This window comes from Mobula birostris, chromosome 5 (genome assembly GCF_030028105.1).
Source record: "Mobula birostris isolate sMobBir1 chromosome 5, sMobBir1.hap1, whole genome shotgun sequence".
NCBI classification, from domain to species: Eukaryota; Metazoa; Chordata; class Chondrichthyes; order Myliobatiformes; family Myliobatidae; genus Mobula; species Mobula birostris.
The window spans coordinates 62610064-62629053 of record NC_092374.1 but is presented as its reverse complement, the minus strand read 5'-3'; the positions used below and the strand labels follow the sequence as shown (position 1 = coordinate 62629053).

Below are 18990 nucleotides of genomic sequence, written 5' to 3'. Positions count from 1 at the left end.
CCCACTACTCACCTTGATGTCATATTTCTATATCTCTGCTGGTTTAGAAAATATTTTAGCTCTGCCATTCTCAGTTGACACCAAGCCTGTGAGAATCACCAAGCGCAGAAAGAGACCCTTGGGCTTTGTCAAAGACCATCCGTCTCGGTTAGTGGGTAGAGAATTTGTGTGGCTGGATGTTCCTGTGCTGAGATTTCCCAGCTTCAATCCTACCCAGGATCATGTTGCTATAGGTTGAGAAGTGGCATATCTGCCTTTAGATGTCAGCTCACTAGTGGTGCAAGTAGGAGGGCATTACAAAGGGCAAAGAATAATTGGACAAAGGGATAGAATTTGAAGCTCCTAGTCTTTGGGCAAGTAGGCACCTGAGATATACCCATTGGGTCCAAGTGCCCAATGCTCCCATGTAGATGAGGTGCCCGCCAACAGATCCTCTACCAAGGTTAATATTGAAGTGTCTCACCAGATGTGTTTTCTGCGTTAATTCTGAGATTGTAATTTATGTACATTTTGGCAATTAATGCCTCAGAACAGCAAATTGCAGCACCAGCTAAGTAATACTTTCTCAGAAACAGAAGCAGAACCGGGTTTATTATCACTGGCATGTGTCGTGAAATTTGTTAACTTAGCAGCACCAGTACAATGCAATACATGATAATATGGAAAGAAAAAAATAACTAAATCAGTAAGTATATGATGGCTGGCTCTTCGTTTGCGAAGATCAGGATGGAAGAGAGTCCTCAGGAGCGATGGCACGATCGCTGGTGACTGTAGAGGTGCCCCTTCTCCATCGGTGTAGGACTTTTCTCTTTCCACCTGCGTTGCATAGGTTTATGGTGAGGATGGATGTACTCAGGCTGATTCCACACTCTAGGCTACGAGCTGTTCCACAATGGCGCGGCGAGCTGCGACGACTGCAGCCACCGCACGGCTGTAGGTTGAGTAGTGGAGATTTCTGTTTCCTAGGCAGACTGCCTGGCAAGGCTAACAAGTCTCATCTGCCCAGGTTTGGAACTGGAGTTGTCCTTCTTCTTGGCTGGCTGCCGGTCAAGGCTGACGAGCCCAGCCTGCCCACCCAGTTATAACCTCTGGACACTCAGGCATGCCATGACATAGCAAACTCAGCAAGAACAAGGCCACCTTGAGAAGGCGTTGCTATGGACACAGTAGTGTAGGAGAGGCCATATGTGAGTAACCTCCGGCATGGCAAGCCAGACAGTGGTCCTGCAGTGATCTCTACATTAGGAAAGGAGAGGCTATGGAAAACACTTCACCTTAAGTGAGCACGATATCCAGCCCAGGAATCACCCGTCTACTTCTGAACCCTCTATGATGATTAGTTCGTGTTCCCTTGTCTTAGCTTTCCTGAAGTCCACATTCAGCTCTTTTGTCTTACTGGCATTGAGTACAAGGTTGTTGCTGTGACACCACTCAACTAGCTGGTATATCTCGCTCCTTTCATCTCCATCTGAGATTCTATCAGCAATGATTGTATTATCAGCAAATTTATGGATGGAATTTGATCTATACCTAGCCACACAGTCATGAGTATAGAAGGAGTAGAGCAGTGGGCTAAGCACACACCCCTGAGGTGTGCTAGTCTTGATCACAGCGAAGAGAAGATATTATTACCAATCCGCACAGATTGTGGTCTTCCAGTTAGGAAGTCAAGGATCCAAATGCAGAGGAAGGTATAGAGGCCCAGGTTCTGTAGCTTACGATGAGGACTGTGGGAATGATGGTCTTAAACGCTGAGCTATAGTCAAGGAACAGCATCCTGTCATAGTGTTTGTATCATCCAAGTGATCCAAGGCCGTGTGAAGAGCTAATGAGATTGCATCTGCTGTAGACTATTGTGGCAAAAAGCATACTGCAATGGATCCAGGTCCTTGATGAGACAGGAGTTCATTCTAGCTATGACCAACCTCTCAAAGCATTTCATCACCGTAGATGGGAGTGCTACTGGACGACAGTCATTAAGGCAGCTCACACTGGTATAATTGCCTTCTTAGGCAATGATATAATTGTTGCCTTTTTGAAGCAGGTGGGAGCTTTTGACCAAAGCAGTGAGAAGTTGAAAATGTCCTTGAATACTCCTGCCAGTTGGTTGCCACAAGTTTTCAGAGCCTTACCAGGGACTCCATTGGAGCCAGCTGCCATGCGAGGGTTCACCCTCCTGAAAGACAGCCTGACATTGGCCTCCGAGACAGAGATCACAGGGTCATCGGGTGCAGCAGGGACCTTCACAGCTGCAGTTATATTCTCCTTTTCGAAGCAGGCATAGAAGGCATTGAGCTCATCTGGTAGTGAAGCCTCGCTGCCAATCACGCTATTAGATATCGCTTTGCAGGAAGTAATGTGCTGCAAAGCCTGCCAGAGTTGACGTGCATCCGATGTTGCCCCCAACCTCGCTCAGAATTGTTTCTTCACTCTTGAAATAGCCCTCTGAAAGTTATACCTGGTTTTCTTGTACAGACCTGGGTCACCAGACTCAAATGCCGCAGATCTATCCCTCAGCAGCCGACGAACCTCCTGCTTCATTCCTGGCTTTTGATTTGGGAATCTAAAGAAAGTTTTTGTAGTCACACACTCATCCACACAGGTTTTAATGAAGTTGGGAACAACTATAGCATACTCATCCAGATTCGAAGATGAATCCCTGAATACAATCCAGTCCACCAATTCAAAGCAGTCCTGTAGGTGCTCCTGTGCTTCCCTTGTCCAAACCTTCTTGGTCCTCACTACCGGTGCTGCAGTCTTCAGTCTCTGCCTATACTCAGGGAGTAGAAGTACAGCCAGGTGATCAGACTTCCCGAAGTGAGGGCATGGAATCGCATGGTAGGCATTCTTGATGGTGGTGTAACAATAGTCCAGTGTGTTGTTTCCTCTGGTACTACAAATGATTTGTTGATGGTAATTACTTAGTGACTTTTTCAAGCTGGCCTGGTTAAAGTTACCCAAAATGATGGTGAAGGCATCAGCGTGTGCTGTTTTGTGCATGTTGATCCCATTGCTCAGATCATCTAGAGCCTGTTTGACTTTGGCCTGAGGTGGAATGTACACTGCTAACAAAATGTTTGCTGAAATCTCTTACAGCAGCTAAAATGGACTGCATTTAATTATGAGATATTCCAGGGCTGGGGAGCAGAATTGGGACAACACTGATATATTTGTGCACCAAGAGGAGATGATCATGAGAAGTCACTGCTTCTGTGAGACTCTACAGTCCTATCCTGATGGTGTATAGTGAACCCGGCAACCTGATTCACTGCATCCGGTACAGAAGGGGTTAACAGGGTTTCCTTGAAACAAAGGATGCAAGCATTCCTAATGTCCTAATGGATAGAGCACCCTAGCTTTGAGATCTTCAATTTTATTTCCTACAGATGGTACATTTGCCAGCAAGGTCATCAGTATTGGGAGTCGAAACCCCATTTTCTTAAACGCACCCATATCCCTGATCAGCAGCCACATTTTCTTCGGGGAGTCTGACGAGACATATGGCCACAATCAGCATTGTTTCCATCAGTTTTAGGCAATGATAGATAGTTCAATTACATTAAAACATCTTTATTGACTGTATAGACTTTGAAATTGTGATTCTCAGCTGTATCAGACTGAAACGGGAATATTTAATCCTATCTATCTAGCTGTGTTGCAATGAGATCGCCTCCAAGGTGCCCCGGAAGTACATCAAATCTGTTGGATGTAGCCTTAAAGACACACTGGATGCTTAGGAAAGAGGTCAAGAAGCATTGTACACTAAATGTAGAGATCAAAAATGCCTTCCTCCAAAAAGCTGTAATCAATGTCAATGCCAAGGCTCCCTTTTCTGGCTATTGAAAGCCTGAACACCATATACCTTATTCACCATATTAACTACCTTCAAAGACTTTCAGACTTGTATATTGCTCTGTTTTTGTATGCTATCAATTCTCCCTAATGCTCTAACATATATTGTGGATGTTCAACCCTTCTTTCTGTCCTCTTGTCATACATCCTCTCACACTAATCTGGATTAAATTCCAAATGCCATTGCTCTGCCATGTTAACAGCAGACCAACATCATTCTGTACCCTATGAGAATTCTCTTCACTCTCAACAACACCAAAATGAATTAGTTTCATCTACACATTAACCAATCATACCTCTTACAATCATATTCCAATCTTTAACGCAATTATACACAATACAGATTCCAGTCCGATCGCTGTGGTACACCTCTGGTCACAATCACAAAACAACTCTATATCACCACTAACTACACCAGCACATTTTGGATTCAGTGCGCCAATTCACCCTGAATAGTATGAGTACTGACATTTTCAACTCGTTTCTCATGTCAGACTTTGTCGAAGACTTACTAAATTCCATGTAGACTACATCCAGCACACTATCCTCATTAATGCACTTCATTACTTCTTTGTTAAAAAAAGTCAGATTAATAAGACGGGATCTCCCACTAACAAATCCATTCCAACTGTATTTGATTAACTCCAGCCTTTCCAAATGTTAATCCTATTCCTCAGAAAGTTACCCAAGCACTGACGTCAGACTCATGGGCCTGTAATTACCAGTGTTTTCCTCATTGCTCTCTCAAATAAGGATACCACTCTACTATATTCCAATATACATCTTACCTGTGACCAACAAAGATCTTAAAAATGTCTGTCAGGGCCCCAGAAATCTCTACCCCTACCATGCATGAACCTCATCAAGTCAAGGAGACATTCACTGTTAAGTCATCTTAGACTTGTAATATGTCCTCCTTTTAATGGTAACATAATCTAAGATTACATTATCTTACTCTCTGAATTCAATAATTACAATGTTGTTCTCCTTTCACAAAGGAATCACAGAAAAAGGCTGAAAAGGGAGCCTTGGCATTGGCATTGATTACAACTTTTTCAATGTTCTTGCATTTTAGATCTGCACAAGAAAATGGGTATCAGTCTGAACTCAGTTCAACACCCTAGCTGAAGGATAGTACCCGCAATATTCCAGAATCGCATCTCTGCAGGGGGGTTTGCATCCTACAAAGCGAAACCTGACATGAATGTTAGTGATGGTTCACTCCCAGATGAGCTCAGCGCCTTGTATGCACGCTTTGAGAGGGAGAGTAAATTTACAGCTATGAAGATCCCTGCAGCGTCCGTTGACCTCTGTCTTGGAGTCCAATGTCAGAATGTCTTTCAAGCAAATGAATCCTTGCAAGGTGGCAGGCCCTAATGGACAGCCTAGCAGGGCTCTGAAAACTAGTGCCAACCAACTGCCAGGTGTGTTCAAAGACACTTTCAATCTCTCTTTGCTACAGGTGGAAGTTCCCACCTGTTTCAAAAGGGCAACAGTCATACCAGTGCCCAAAAACAGCAGGGTGAACTCCCATCCAGCAGCACTCACATCTATGGTGATGAAGTGCTTTGAGAGATTGGGAGCGGCTAGAAACAACTCCTGTCTCACCAAGGAGCTGGACCCACTGCGATTTGCCTATCGCCACAAAAGGCTCACAGTGGATACAATCTCATTGGCTTTTCCTGCGGCCTTGGATCACCTGGACAATGCTAATACTGATGTCAGGGTGCTGTTTATTGGCCTCAGCTCAGCGTTTAACACAATCATTCCTACAGTTCTGATCAAAAAGCTCCAAAATCTGAGGCCTCTGTACCTCCCTCTGCAGCTGGATCCTCAACTTCCTCACCGGAAGACTGCAATCTGTATGGATTGGAATTAGCATCTCCACCTTGCTGACAATCAACAACGGTGTACCTCAAGCTTAGCCCACTGTTCTACTCTCTAAACACCCACAACTGTGTGGCTAGGCACAGCTCAAGTGCTATCTATAAATTTGATGGTGACACAATTATTGTTGGCAGAATTTTGAGTGGTGATGAGAGGGTGTACAGGAATGAGATAGATCAGCTGGTTGAGGGTGTCACAGCAGCAACCTTGCACTCAATGTCAGTAACACCAAAGAGCTGATTGTGGACTTCAGAAAGGGCAAAACGAGGGAACACAAACCAATCCTCATAGAGGGACCAGAAGTAAGAAGGGTGAGCTACTTCAAGTTACTGTGTGTCAACATCTCTGAGAATATATCCTGCGTCCAGCATATTGATTCAGTTACAAAGAAGGCATGACAGCAGCTATAATTCATTAGGAGGTTTGAGGAGATTTAGAATGTCACCAAAGACACTCCCAAATTTCTACAGATGCACCGTGGACTGCATTCTAACTGGCTGCATCACCTTCTGTCGTGGAGGGGATCTAGCGTACAGGATCAAAAGAAGCTGCAGAAAGGTGTAAACTCAGTCAGTTCCATCGTGGGCACCAGCCTCTCCAGCATCCAGGACAGCCAGATTTAAGGTGCAATGTCTCAAATAGGTGGCATCCATCATTAAAGATCCCCATCTCACAGGACATGTCCTCTTCTCATTGTTACCATCAGGAAGGAGGTACAAGAGCCTGAAGGGTCACACTCGACGATTCAGGAACAGCTTCTTCTCCTCTGAATGGAAATTGAACCTGTGAACACTACCTCACTACTTTCTTTTTCTCTTTTAACTTAAAAAGATACAAAAACAAAAACAGGAATTCTGCAGATGCTGGAAATTCAAGCAACACACATCAAAGTTGCAGGTGAACGCAGCAGGCCAGGCAGCATCTGTAGGAAGAGGTGCAGTCGACGTTTCAGGCCGAGACTCTTCGTCAGCCTGAAACGTCGACTGCACCTCTTCTTACAGATGCTGCCTGGCCTGCTGCGTTCACCAGCAACTTTGATGTGTGTTGCTTAAAAAAATACACACTTCTTACTGTAATTTACAGTTTTAATTATCATGTATTGCTGCATAACAACAAATTTGACAACATATGCTGGTGATATTAAACCTAATTCTGATTCTGATTCTGATTGAATTCCTATGTGCTTAATGACACTTCTAATAAAGGAATAAAAGGAGAAAACATTAATACAGATTCTTGTGAATTAGAAACTCCTAAATTTCATCTTAAGTTAGTTCTGTTGACTTACACACCCTTCCTTTCAAGACCCTACATATAGAATGACACAAACCTTGGTCAAATACTATAATTTCTAGGGTGCGTAGGTCTGTTTGAACGTGAGATATTTGGAGCAGAGGATCATAATATTAACTCGGCTCATCTACTAGAGATCTGTTAATATTGATTCTGATCATGAGAGGTTGTGATATACAAATTGGCTATTGTGTTTCATACATGGTAAGTTACTGCACTTAATATGTTGGGATGTCCTGAAAGGATCTATAGAATACTTGTCTTCACTGCTTGTGTTAAACATTTCTCTCTGACTTACAATATTGGTTATAAAGCCTTCAGAGTCAAAGTAAATCTTAACAGAACACAGAAGTTTTTTGTTAAAATTGGGTCTTAACTATGGCCCAAACAATCCCTGTTTCTTTTCACTAACTTCCTTTACCACAGAAATCTGACATCATACATGGTGGCCTATCTCTCTTTTCCCTTGTTCTGACTGCCTGGATACGGTACCTTATCCAGTGTCCAGGGAATTAATGGGGGTGGGATCCAGGGAGGAGAGTGTGTGGATGAACTGAGAGTCAAAATCAGACTCCTTTAATGCATGTTCTCAGCTGCATCTCGGCTGGTCAACTGGTCTACCTTGGCACTGAGCAGGGAGTGGGTCGCTGATGCTGGGTGTGAGATGAACTTTAGGCAGAGAATGAGTGAGAACTGCTCTGCTCTTTATCAAAAGATTCCCAGGGGTTTCATTTCTACCTGATGGGGCAGATGGGGCTTGGGTTTATCTCATCTGAGAAACAGCACCTATATTCCCTTTGTGTTGCACTAGAGTGTGGGCACAGAGAGTTTATACAACACACATCAAAGTTGCTGGTGAATGCAGCAGGCCAGGCAGCATCTCTAGGAAGAGGTACAGTCAACGTTTCAGGCCGAGACCCTTCGTCAGGACTGCTGCGTTCACCAGCAACTTTGATGTGTGTTGCTTGAATTTCCAGCATCTGCAGAATTCCTGTTGTTTACAGAGAGTTTATATACTGTTTACTAATTTGAGAGATCCTGTACACAAGTGGGAAGGGACCTCAGGCTGCCCTATGCCCCAAAACATCAGAATGAGGCCAGGGAAGGGCTGCCATTTAGTAGGAGTGGAACAATCTGCAGGCATTCTTGAAAGAAGCGAAGTGATGGGAAAGGGTTAAGCATTCTCTGTCCATATTCTCTGAAGCAACCATTTATCCCTCTGGAGCCAATCACTCCTGCTCTCCCCACACTGCCTGCCTCGGAACAACCCAGGCGTCTGCAGTGAGCTTTAACACATGACTGTCAAGAACACTACAGAGCCCGGAGCTCTCCACCTCGCTATAGCAAGGTAGTCTTATAACGATTGCTCAGTCCAGTGGGTAGGGGGAATGGATAAGGGTTACCTTTTAGCTAATTCACCTTTTGACTTTCTTCCTCTAATACCAAACCCTTCTGCTCTCCTATAATTCTTTCAGAGGATATCTAGACTTCTTTTTTCCATGTTAGTCTTATGGCTTCAAAGTTCAAAGTTCAAAATATGTATACCTTATATGACCTTGAGCTTCATCTCCTTACAGGCAGCCACAAAACAAAGCAACCCAAAATGGCCCATAAAAAAAAAGACCATCAAACACCCAACGTGCAGAGAGAAAAATACAGTAAGCAAATAGCATTCAGAACTAAAGTGAGTCCACAGACACAAAGCCCTGAGCAGGCCACAGCCTCAGCCCCAGTTCAGCGCAGAGCTGAATAAATGCCTCGGAGTAGCAAGCACAGCCGGACCCTCCTCCGGTCCCAACACCCTGCCTTTCCAATCTGACCCGGCGTTTAAATTGTCCAAACATTGTTCCTCGTTCTAGGACCTGGACCCTGTCGCTTTGATACGTTCTGGGCCTGGGCCCTGCCGTCACGTTTTGGCCCGTACCCAACCTTTCCAAATCAGCCTGGTGCTTAGATCGATCAAACACGGGCCTTTCCTCGGTTTAGGTGGACGGACCTTGACTTCTCCTCACCTCAACGTTGCCCTGCCTCGACTTCACCTCACCTTTGCCCGTTCAACCCTCAACTCTTCCTTGCCTCTGCCTACCTCTCCATTGTTTCTGGTGATCATTTACCATAAATTTTACCCGAAAGCATGTTATTATTAAAGTATTCAGTTATATTCTTTGTTTTGCTCACCAATACCATCTTAAAGAGAGGGGTTCACTTAATGGTCATTCAAAATCAAAAACACAGGACAAGCTGTTGTAATCAGCAAACTTCCCAGCCCATTACTCCTGCTACAGATCGACTGGCAATTCTAGATCAATCAAACCAAATATGATTTGTTTTAGTTAATTAACAAACTATGGAATTCTCTATTTAATATATAATTAACACAATATTCCACACTGATAAACTTTGGTAATAAATAATCAAAGAACATTTATCAGAGGAGACCTGAAGCAATAGACATATTGTGATGAGCCACAGAGGTCCCACTTTTCCCTGGCCTTGTGCTATTTTAACCAACCATTGCATCTTGTTTCAAATAAATCAAGTTTGTTACAGATAAATTAACTCATAAACCTGTAGTTCAAAAGGTTGTTGAGAAACTGTACACAGAAATCTCCGCCAAATACAAAGCAATCACTTAATTTAAATTAAACAATTCAGTGACTGAAGCAAACCTTTGGGAAGGTTCCCGTCAGCTGAGTCCCCGGCTATCATAAGGAAGATCATCAGGAGTGGAATGTCGGCTGGGGTAAAGTTCATGATGAGCGCCGATCAGAAGTGATTTTTTCTGCCCAACAGGCTGATACACCCTTGTATCCTGTGTTCAAATCAGAGTTTTAAAAAGTTAGCTTCTCAGGACTCACTGACAGACCCGTAAAGAGGCCCATGCTGATCAAAGTATAAATAGGAAATTTCAAAAGACTGGGGCTGAGAAGTGATGGACGTGAGCAGATGGTCCTTATCCTATCCAGCTATCTGCTGGCATGTAAGCTTACTGCCTCCTGTATCAAGAGTAAGTGAATCTCTCTTTTAGGCAGCCATGGATTAATCCCAAAAATAGGCTTTTGCTAACTTCTCCATCACATTAAATCAACTGTCAGATATAACAAGCCTCCAATTTTCAGCTAGCAATATCATGGTTCAAATCAATTTGGGCCGCTTTAATTAGATTTGGCCTTTACTCCATTGACCTCTTTTGAAATATCTTCTTACACTGAATCCAGTAGCCTTTGTGTGGACTTCCACCTGTTTCCTGATTGATGGTGAGTGTAGATTTATTTTGGATTAGGAATGTTGCATTATCATCCTTGCTAAGAGTGATTAACATTGTTTCATTACACGTTTGAGTGTGAGTCAATGGTGCGCCTCATTACATTGCAAACTATATATTGGTGTGTTAAACCATTGACCTAAAAATCTAAATGGAGTTCTTCTACAATTACTGACTGACATGTTTGTGTTTCTGTGCTATTTATTGACTGGAGGTCAAAGGTTTAAGTTGTCAAAATGCAATGGCCATTAATCTATCCCACTTAGAATGAGCTGACGGTGTTGGGGATATTTCTTTTAACAAGGCTGTGAAAGATCATGTCCCTCATCGGTTAACTCAACATCTGCAATCCCTCTGGATGCAGACGGTGATGTGGTGAATTAGAATAGATATACACAAAGCAACACACACAAAGTTCTGGAGGGACTCAGCAGGCCTGACAGCATCTATGGAAATGAATAGACAGTCGATGTTTCGGGCCAAGACCCTTCTTCAGGACTGAGAAGGAACGGAGACGACACTAGAATAAAAAGGTGGGGGGAGGGGAAAGAGGATAGCTAGAAAGTGCCAGGTGAAGACAGGTGAATGGGAAAGGTCAAGGGTTGGAGAGGAAGGAATCTGATGGCAGAGGGGATTGAACCATGGGGAAAAGGGAAGAAGGAGAGGACCCAAGGGGGAGGAATAATCAGGTGAGAAGAGGTGAAAGGTCAAGTGGTTAATGGAGGAAGCGGTGAGGGGCGGGGGGGGAATCTGTTTATAAACAAACCAGGCGACAATAAATGAGTGGCAGCATGTTTAGTTGCGAATGCAACTACTCTTAAAAGGGAAGGTCAACAGTTGAAGCACAAAGGTTTTATTCTATATTGCTTCTCACAGCACAAAGTGTTTTACAACGAGCGAGGTACCTCGAAAAGTTACCAAAGGCAGCATTTTTACCTCTCACTTAGAAAGTGGGGGATCAAGTCACAGTCCAGCCAACCTAGGTTGATGACACCGAAGAATGGTCTAACCCAGATGTTACCAACCTTTATTATGCCATGGACCCTCACCACTAACTGAGGGGTCCGTGGACCCCCAGTCGGAAACCCCTGGTCTAACCTCTTCAGCATAATATGGTTTGGTGTACTGCCGTTCCCACCAGCTTGAACATTCATTTTCCAACATTGATTCCTTGGACCATCACCACCCCATGCTCCTGGGTGTATCACGCTGGCTTTCAGACTGCCCCACAGGAAACCTCATCTGACATCTCTGGGATGGGGCAGGTATGTGAACTCGTCCACTGGCATCTCCATCTCCACGGGGTTACAGCAGATCTATGTTAGCTGCCATGCAAGGACAAGATACTTTCCCAGAACCAATGGGTGCAAGTGCCAGGTGGCATGAAATGAACTCACTGAATGGGATAGCCCTGCTACCAAGGCAGTATTGCTTCTTTGAGAAAAGTGCAAGGATATCGACATGGGATGGAACACGTGAGAGCAGCATGTTTGAAATATGAGTGTGCTTGTAAAGCAGAAGAAACACTGGAATGAGAACTGGTGGGGTAGGAAAAGAGCTGAAGATGAGAATACTCCTGTGCTAATTAATCTTCAAACCTCCACTGTCCATTGTCCCTCAATAATCTCCAGTCCCCACTGACTATTGTCCCTTAATAATCTCCAGAACCCACTGACCATTGTCCACCAATATTCTCCAGTCCCCACTGACTATTGTCCCTCAATAATCTCCAGAACCCACTGACCATTGTCACTCAATAATCTCCAGTCCCCACTGACCATTGTCACTCAATAATCTCCAGTCCCCATTGACCATTGTCCCTCAATACTTTCCGATAATCTTTCAATGACCTTCCAACATCCGATAGCAATTGATGCTCAGTTATTTTCAAGCTTCCACTCACCATTGTCTCTGTGGTAGTGTGTGTTACCAATCATAAGGTCTGAGTTGCGTTTGTGAATAATTGGTTTATAGATTGGATATACTGGGGGCTACAGAGGGGTCAGGGGGCATTCATTTCTGTATCTCTAAACTAGATGTAGCAGGTTATTAAACTTCTTACTTAGGGGAATGATTTTGGGTATTTACCTATCAGTCACCTCCTTTCATTGCTCTTGGTATTTTCCTGCTGGAGTTTTCTGCAGATCTGTACCGAGATGCTGAGGGCTGAGTTTGTGAAGCAGGATGCCTGCTCCATGTCTATGTTTGTTTGAAACTCCACAAACTGTACTCTGAATTCCAGTCATTGTTGCACTGGTTGCTCACCTCCCTTTTAAAAGGTGCAAGAATGCTGTCAATTGCACAGGTTGAATTTAAATGGTGCATTTGATTTCTGGAGTCATACTTAGATTGCATAAATAGGAGAACATAGACATCAATGCTTCCTCGTCTCTCAAGTCCTGAATAAAATGGTATGAAAATCAGCATTTATTCCTTGTTTGTGTCCCATTTCAGCATAAGCTATTACACTTCTAATCTATGTGCCACATGCTAATCTAATGACTTTTGATCACCTTCTTTCTTCACGATTGAAATTAACAATGCTAGTTTATTAATAAAAATGGAAAATTCAGGGAGTACTCGGCAATGGCTGTGAAAAGAGAAATTAGATCTGAGGTTGAAGTTTCCTCATCAAACTGTTCTGCTGAATGGTCAACAAACCATTAAATAAATTAACTAGAATGAATCAAACCTTAAAGCAGGCTAAAGACAGAACATGCTGGAAACACTCTGCAAGTTAGGCAGCATCTAAAATGGAACTAGCATATCGTTAATTCTATTCCAAGTGCTGCTTAACCTAATGAGGTTTTCAGCATGTTCTGTTTTAATTCAGATTTCCAGTATCTATAATCTTTGATTTTCTATATTTTATGGGATGTCCTGATGTTCTTTGTGATAGACACATAGAACATAGAACAGTACACCACAGCACAGGCCTTTCACCCAACGATGTTGTCCCAACACTTAACCTACTCCAGGATCAATCTAATATGCTATCAACAGCACCACCAACCTTGGTCTCATCTGCAAACTTACTAACCCACTATTCCACTTTCTCATCCAAGTAATTTATAAAAATTGTAAAGAGCAGGGGTCCCAGAACAGCTGCCTGTGGAACACCACTGCCCACCAACCTCCAGGCAGAATATGCTCCATCTACTTCTTCCCTCTGCCCTCAATGGACAAGGCTCCTGCCTTTCTGATTGAGCCTACCAAGGGAAACCTTGTCAAATACCTTACCAAAATCTACATACACTACATCCTCTGCACTACCTTCATCAATTTGTTTTGTCACTTCCTCGACAAATGCCATCATGCTCGTGAGGCACAACCTGCCCCACACAAAGCCACGTTGACGATCTCCAATCAGATTATGCTTCTCCAAACGCTTGTAAATCCTGTCTCTAAGAATCTTCTCCAATAGTTTTCCTCTATTGATATAAGACTCATGTTCTATAATTACCAGGGTTATTTCTATTAACTTTCTTGAACAAAGCAATAAAATTTGCCACCCTCCTATCTTCTTGTACTGTTCCAGTGGCCTGTGGGGGATGCAAAGATCTTCACCAAAGTTGCAACAGTCTCTTCTCTCACTTTCTATAATAATATAGAACGTAGAACATAGAACAGTACAACACAGGAACAGGCCATTCATCCCACCATGTTGTGCCCAACCAGCTAAAAACCAAATCAAAAATGCCCAAACAAAAATCCCTTCTACCCACACCATGTCCATATCCCTCAATGTTCCTTATATCCATGTGCCTATCTCTTAAAAGTCTCCAATGTATTTGCCCCTATCACCATACCAGGCAGTACACTCCAGGCATCCATAACTCCCTGAGGCATGTCTCATGTCTCATCCAGCCCCAGTGACCTAAGTACTGTATCCTAATGTTTCGCAAAAGTTCCAGCCTATCCTCTTTGACATGATCCATCACATTAATCTGTTCTATGCTGATCTCACATTCATCAAGGTCCCTTTTACTGATTAATACTGAAGGAAAGTATTCATTAAGGACCTCCCCTATATCCACTGACTCCAGGCACTTTTCCTCTTTTGTCCCTGATTAGTCCTACCCTCACTCTAGTCATCCTCCTGTTCTTCACCTACGTATCAAATGCCTTGGGATTTTCCGTAATCCTACTCACCAAGGTCTTCTCATGTCCTCTTCTGGCTCTCCTACGTCCATTCCTGGCTTAGTTATTTAAGTCTCCAGATCCTTATTTCCTGAACCTTAAGCATGCTTCTTGTTTCTTCTGGACTAAACTTTCCACGTTGCTTGTAAACAAGGTTATCTCAGCCTACCATCCTTTCCCTACCTCAATGGGACACACCTGTACAGAGTCCCATGCAAGTGCTCTCTAAGCAACCTTCACATTTCTGTTGTGAATTTTTCTGTGTACATCTGTTCCCAATTTATTGTCCCAAGTTCCTACCTAATAGTGTCATAATTTACCCTCCCCAAATTAAATACTTTTCCATACCATCTGATGTTGTCCTTGTCCAAGGCTATGGTAAGATCTGGGAGTTGTATTCACTGTCTCTGAAATGCTCACCCACCAACAGATCTGTCACCTGACCAGGTTCATTGCTTAATACCAGATCTCTTACAGCTCCCCTCCAGTTGGCCTGGACTGTCTACATATTGTATCAGGAATCTTCCTGGCCGAACCTAAATTTTTTGCACTAAGGAGGTACTAATCAAAATTGGGGAAGTTGAACTTATCCATGACGACAACCCTGTTATTTTTGCACCTCCTGATCTGCTCCTCAGTGTCTCTGTTGCTATAGTGGGGAGAGGTCTATACAATACCAACTTTTGAACTCCCTATCTCCACTGCACTCCTCTTCACCCCTCCTCCCTTCTGAGCCATAGAGCCAGACTCAGTGCCAGGAACCTGTTCACAGTGGCTTCCCCCGGCAGGTCATTCCCACATGCAGCTCTATCCAAACAGTACGATTGTTATTGAGGGGAGCAGCCACAGGGTTACTCTGTACTATCAGCATATTCCCTTTCCCTCTCCTAACAGACACCCAGCTATCAATGAGTCTGCCTCCCATAGGTCCTATCTATCAACTCCGCATTCTCCCAAATGATCCGTTGGTCATCCAGCTCCAACTCTACTTCTCTAACACACTCTGTAAGGGTACACCCAGATGCACTTCTCATAGTTGGAGCAATCAGAGATTGGAATTCTCCCAGATCTTGCAAGATGAGCACACCACTTCCCCAGGATCCACTCGCTCTACCCTAGCTACGAACGAATAAAGGAAGAAAAACCTGACAGAAACTTCAAACTAGCCTCCACCTCTCTCACTGAAGCTCTTAAACTAAAACCTTAGTTGCCCACTCTAACTCCATCCAGTTACAATACAGCCACTCCCACAATGGCTGCTCCTCTTAAAGCTGCTTTCTTTTTATTGGCTCTTGCCGAGTGCCCAATTACCCAATGATCTCAAGCTCTGCCAAATATCCCAACAAGCCCCACACATTTTTTAAACCTGGCACACTCACCATAAAGCAATGGTTCCCATGACCTTGGCTCTACAGAATTCAGAATCGGGTTTAATATTAGATTATGAAGACACTCAGTCCTTGTTTATTGTCATTTAGAAATGTATGCATTAAAAAATGATACAATGTTTCTCTAGAATGATATCACAAAAAATACAGTACAAACCAAGACTAAAACTGACAAAACCACATAATTATAACATATAGTTACGACAGTGCAAAGCAATACTGTAATTTGATAAAGAGCAGACCATGGGCACGTTAAAAAAAAGTCTCAAAGTCCCGATAGCCTCATCATCTCACGCAGACGGTAGAAGGGAGAAACTCTCCCTGCCATGAACCTCCAAATGCTGCAAACTTGCTGATGCAGCACCATTGGAAGCACCCGACCGCAGCAGACTCTGAGTCTGTCCGAAAACTTCAAGCTTCCGAGCTTCTGACACAGCCTCTCCGAGCACCATCCTCTGCCGAGCGCTTTGACCCCACCCCAGCCACCGAGCAACAAGCAAAGCCGAGGACTCAGGGCCTTCCCCTCTGGAGATTCTGGATCACACAGTAGCAGCAGCAGCAAAGCAGGTATTTCAGAATTTTCACCAGATATTCCTCCGTGCTCTCACGTCTGTCTCCATCAAATCAGGATTGTGCACGGCACCCTACTTGACAAATAACAGACATCACCACCGGAGTGGCCACTGTGAGCTGCGTCGCGTCGCCATCTTCTCCTCCCTCCCTGAATATCACTGGCATATATCATGAAATTTGTTGTTTTACAGCATCAGTACATTGTAATACATAATAATAAAAACTATAAGCTCCAATAAGTATATTGTAATAAGTCTATTATATAGATATTGATATATATACATTAAATTAATTAAGAAGATCATAAAGAGGAAAAAAATAGTGAGGCAATGTTAATGAGTTCATTGTCCATTCAACAAACTGATGGCAGAGGAGAAGAAGCTGTTCCTGAAATGTCGAGTGTATGTCTTCAGGAAAATCTCAAGTGCCATAGAAGACAACACACTTGTCACTCATGCCCCATTTTATATTATTTCATGTAAAGCTCGTGGTGAGTAATTGCAGGTTGCACTTGGTGGCTAAGCCAATCTTCTGAAACAATGTCCGCAAACAGAGCCTTTGTGTTTTTTCTATTTACAATCTGGAGTAAATCCTACAATAACATATACATAAAGCTATATAAGTGTATGTTATCGTAGGATTGACTCCAAATTGCTTCAGCCTGTTAAACCATGTTACCAGGCTAAACCTTATGTTAATTAACAAGACAGATTCTAATAATAGATAGAATTCACCCTTGCTCAAAGTGATAGACCGTAAAGAATGGTTTAGAAGAAAGGAATAAAGAGGTGAAGAACATTAGATGAGGGGTTCCAGATCTTGGCAACGTGAAAGCCTGGTTGCTACTGGTTGCAGGGTATTCTTGGGTGGAGAGGATAATTTTAAGTTTCAATGCCATTACTGGTTTTCAGTGCCTGCTTTGTTGGAGAATAGCAAGCCACTTTTATAGATACTTAACTGTGAGACCTTTTGCATGTTGCTGGCATGCATAAAACAAGCTCTTTGTTTCATGTTGGTTTGGTAATCCTCTGAAATATAACTGGTACTGAAACCAAAAGCCACCAGCAGAAATGCGGCATTGCACAATTAAACTTATTTTATATCATTAGAGTATGACTGATGTCAAATTAATGTCTCTCCATTATAACCTTAGAGCAAGAGAAACTGAGATACTCTTCTCACCTAAGCATTCACAAGGAATTTGCCATTAACTCATTCACATACGGATTAGAAACAAATAAGGAACAATTTCATAATCTGTCTTGCAACAGAGTTCTAATATGAAGTTCTCTCTTATTCCTATCTGTCCCTGGAAAAAACAAATAGACTCAGATAATCAGGAGGCCTAAAAGGAGGCATGAGTTTGCTCAGGATGAAGGAGAATCCCAAGGGTTTCTACAGATATACTTAAAGCAAAAGGATAACAAGTGACAAAATTGGTTCTCTTGAGCATCAGTGTGGTTATCTATGCATGAAGCTGAAATATTTGGGGGTGATCTTAAACAGATTTTTTCTGCATCTGTATTTGCTCGGGAGACAGACACAGGGTCTAAGGCTCGCAAGAAAATGGATCTCAGTGTTGTATATGGTAACATATTGTATATGTAGTGTACTTTGATAATAAATTTACTTTGAACTTTAAATAACCGTGAGATTATGGATCACTTCCTGACTACAGAGGAGGAGGTGCTTTCTGTCTTGAAGCACATTTAGCATGGATAAACCCCTAGGGCTTGACAAGGTGTCTGTCCCCTTGGACCTTCTGGGAGGGTAGTGCAGAAATTGCAGGGGCCTAGCAGAGGTATTGAAAATGTCCTTGGCCACAGATGAGGTGCCAGAACATTGGAGGATGGCTAAAGTTCCATTGCTTAAGAAGGGCTCAAAGAGTAAGCTGACGAGTTATAGGCTGGTGAGCCTGATATCAATAGTGGGTAAATTGTTGGAAAATATTTCAAGGGAACAGATATATAAGTATTTGGATAGAGGGGAACTAATTAGGGATCTTCAACATGACTTTGTGTATACTAGGTCATGTCTAACCAATCTTCGAGAGTTTTTTTTTGAGCAAGTTACCAGGAAAGTTGATAAAGACGAGGCAGAAGGTGTTGTCCACATGGCCTTTAACAAGGCCTTTGAAAAGGTCCCACATGGGAGGCTAGTCAAGAAGGTTCAGTCACTTGGCATTCAGGATGAGGTTGTGAATTGGATTTGGGATTGGCTTTACAAGGGAATCTAGAGAATGATTGTAGAGGGCTGCCTCTCTGACTGGAGGCCTGTGACTAGGTGTGTGCCACAGGGACTGGTGCTGGGTCCGTTGTTGTTTGTCATCTATATTAACCATTTGGATGATACTATGGTAAACTGGATCAGCAAATTTGTGGATGACACCAAGTTTGGGTGTGTAATGGACAGCGAGGTAGGGGATCTCGGCTTACAATGGGATTCGGACCAGTGGAAAAAATGGGCCGAAAAATGGCAGATGGAATTTAATTTAGACAAGTGTGTGGTATTGCACTTTGGGAGGATAAACCAGAGAAGGACTTACACGGTAAGCAGTCGGGCTCTGAAAAGTGCAGTAGAACAGAGGGACTT

The 18990-nt window shown here is 43.2% G+C and overlaps 1 protein-coding gene across 1 annotated transcript in view; it reads right to left on the bottom strand.

Moving 5' to 3' along the window:
* musk (muscle, skeletal, receptor tyrosine kinase) overlaps nucleotides 1–9846 on the bottom strand; it is a 181434-nt gene extending 171588 nt beyond the window's left edge. Inside the window, exon 1 of the mRNA XM_072258156.1 lies at nucleotides 9702–9846. Coding sequence (XP_072114257.1) covers nucleotides 9702–9786 — 85 coding nt within the window. The 5' untranslated portion in view covers nucleotides 9787–9846. The remainder of the gene's footprint in view (nucleotides 1–9701) is intronic.
* Between the last annotated feature and the right edge of the window lie 9144 nt (nucleotides 9847–18990).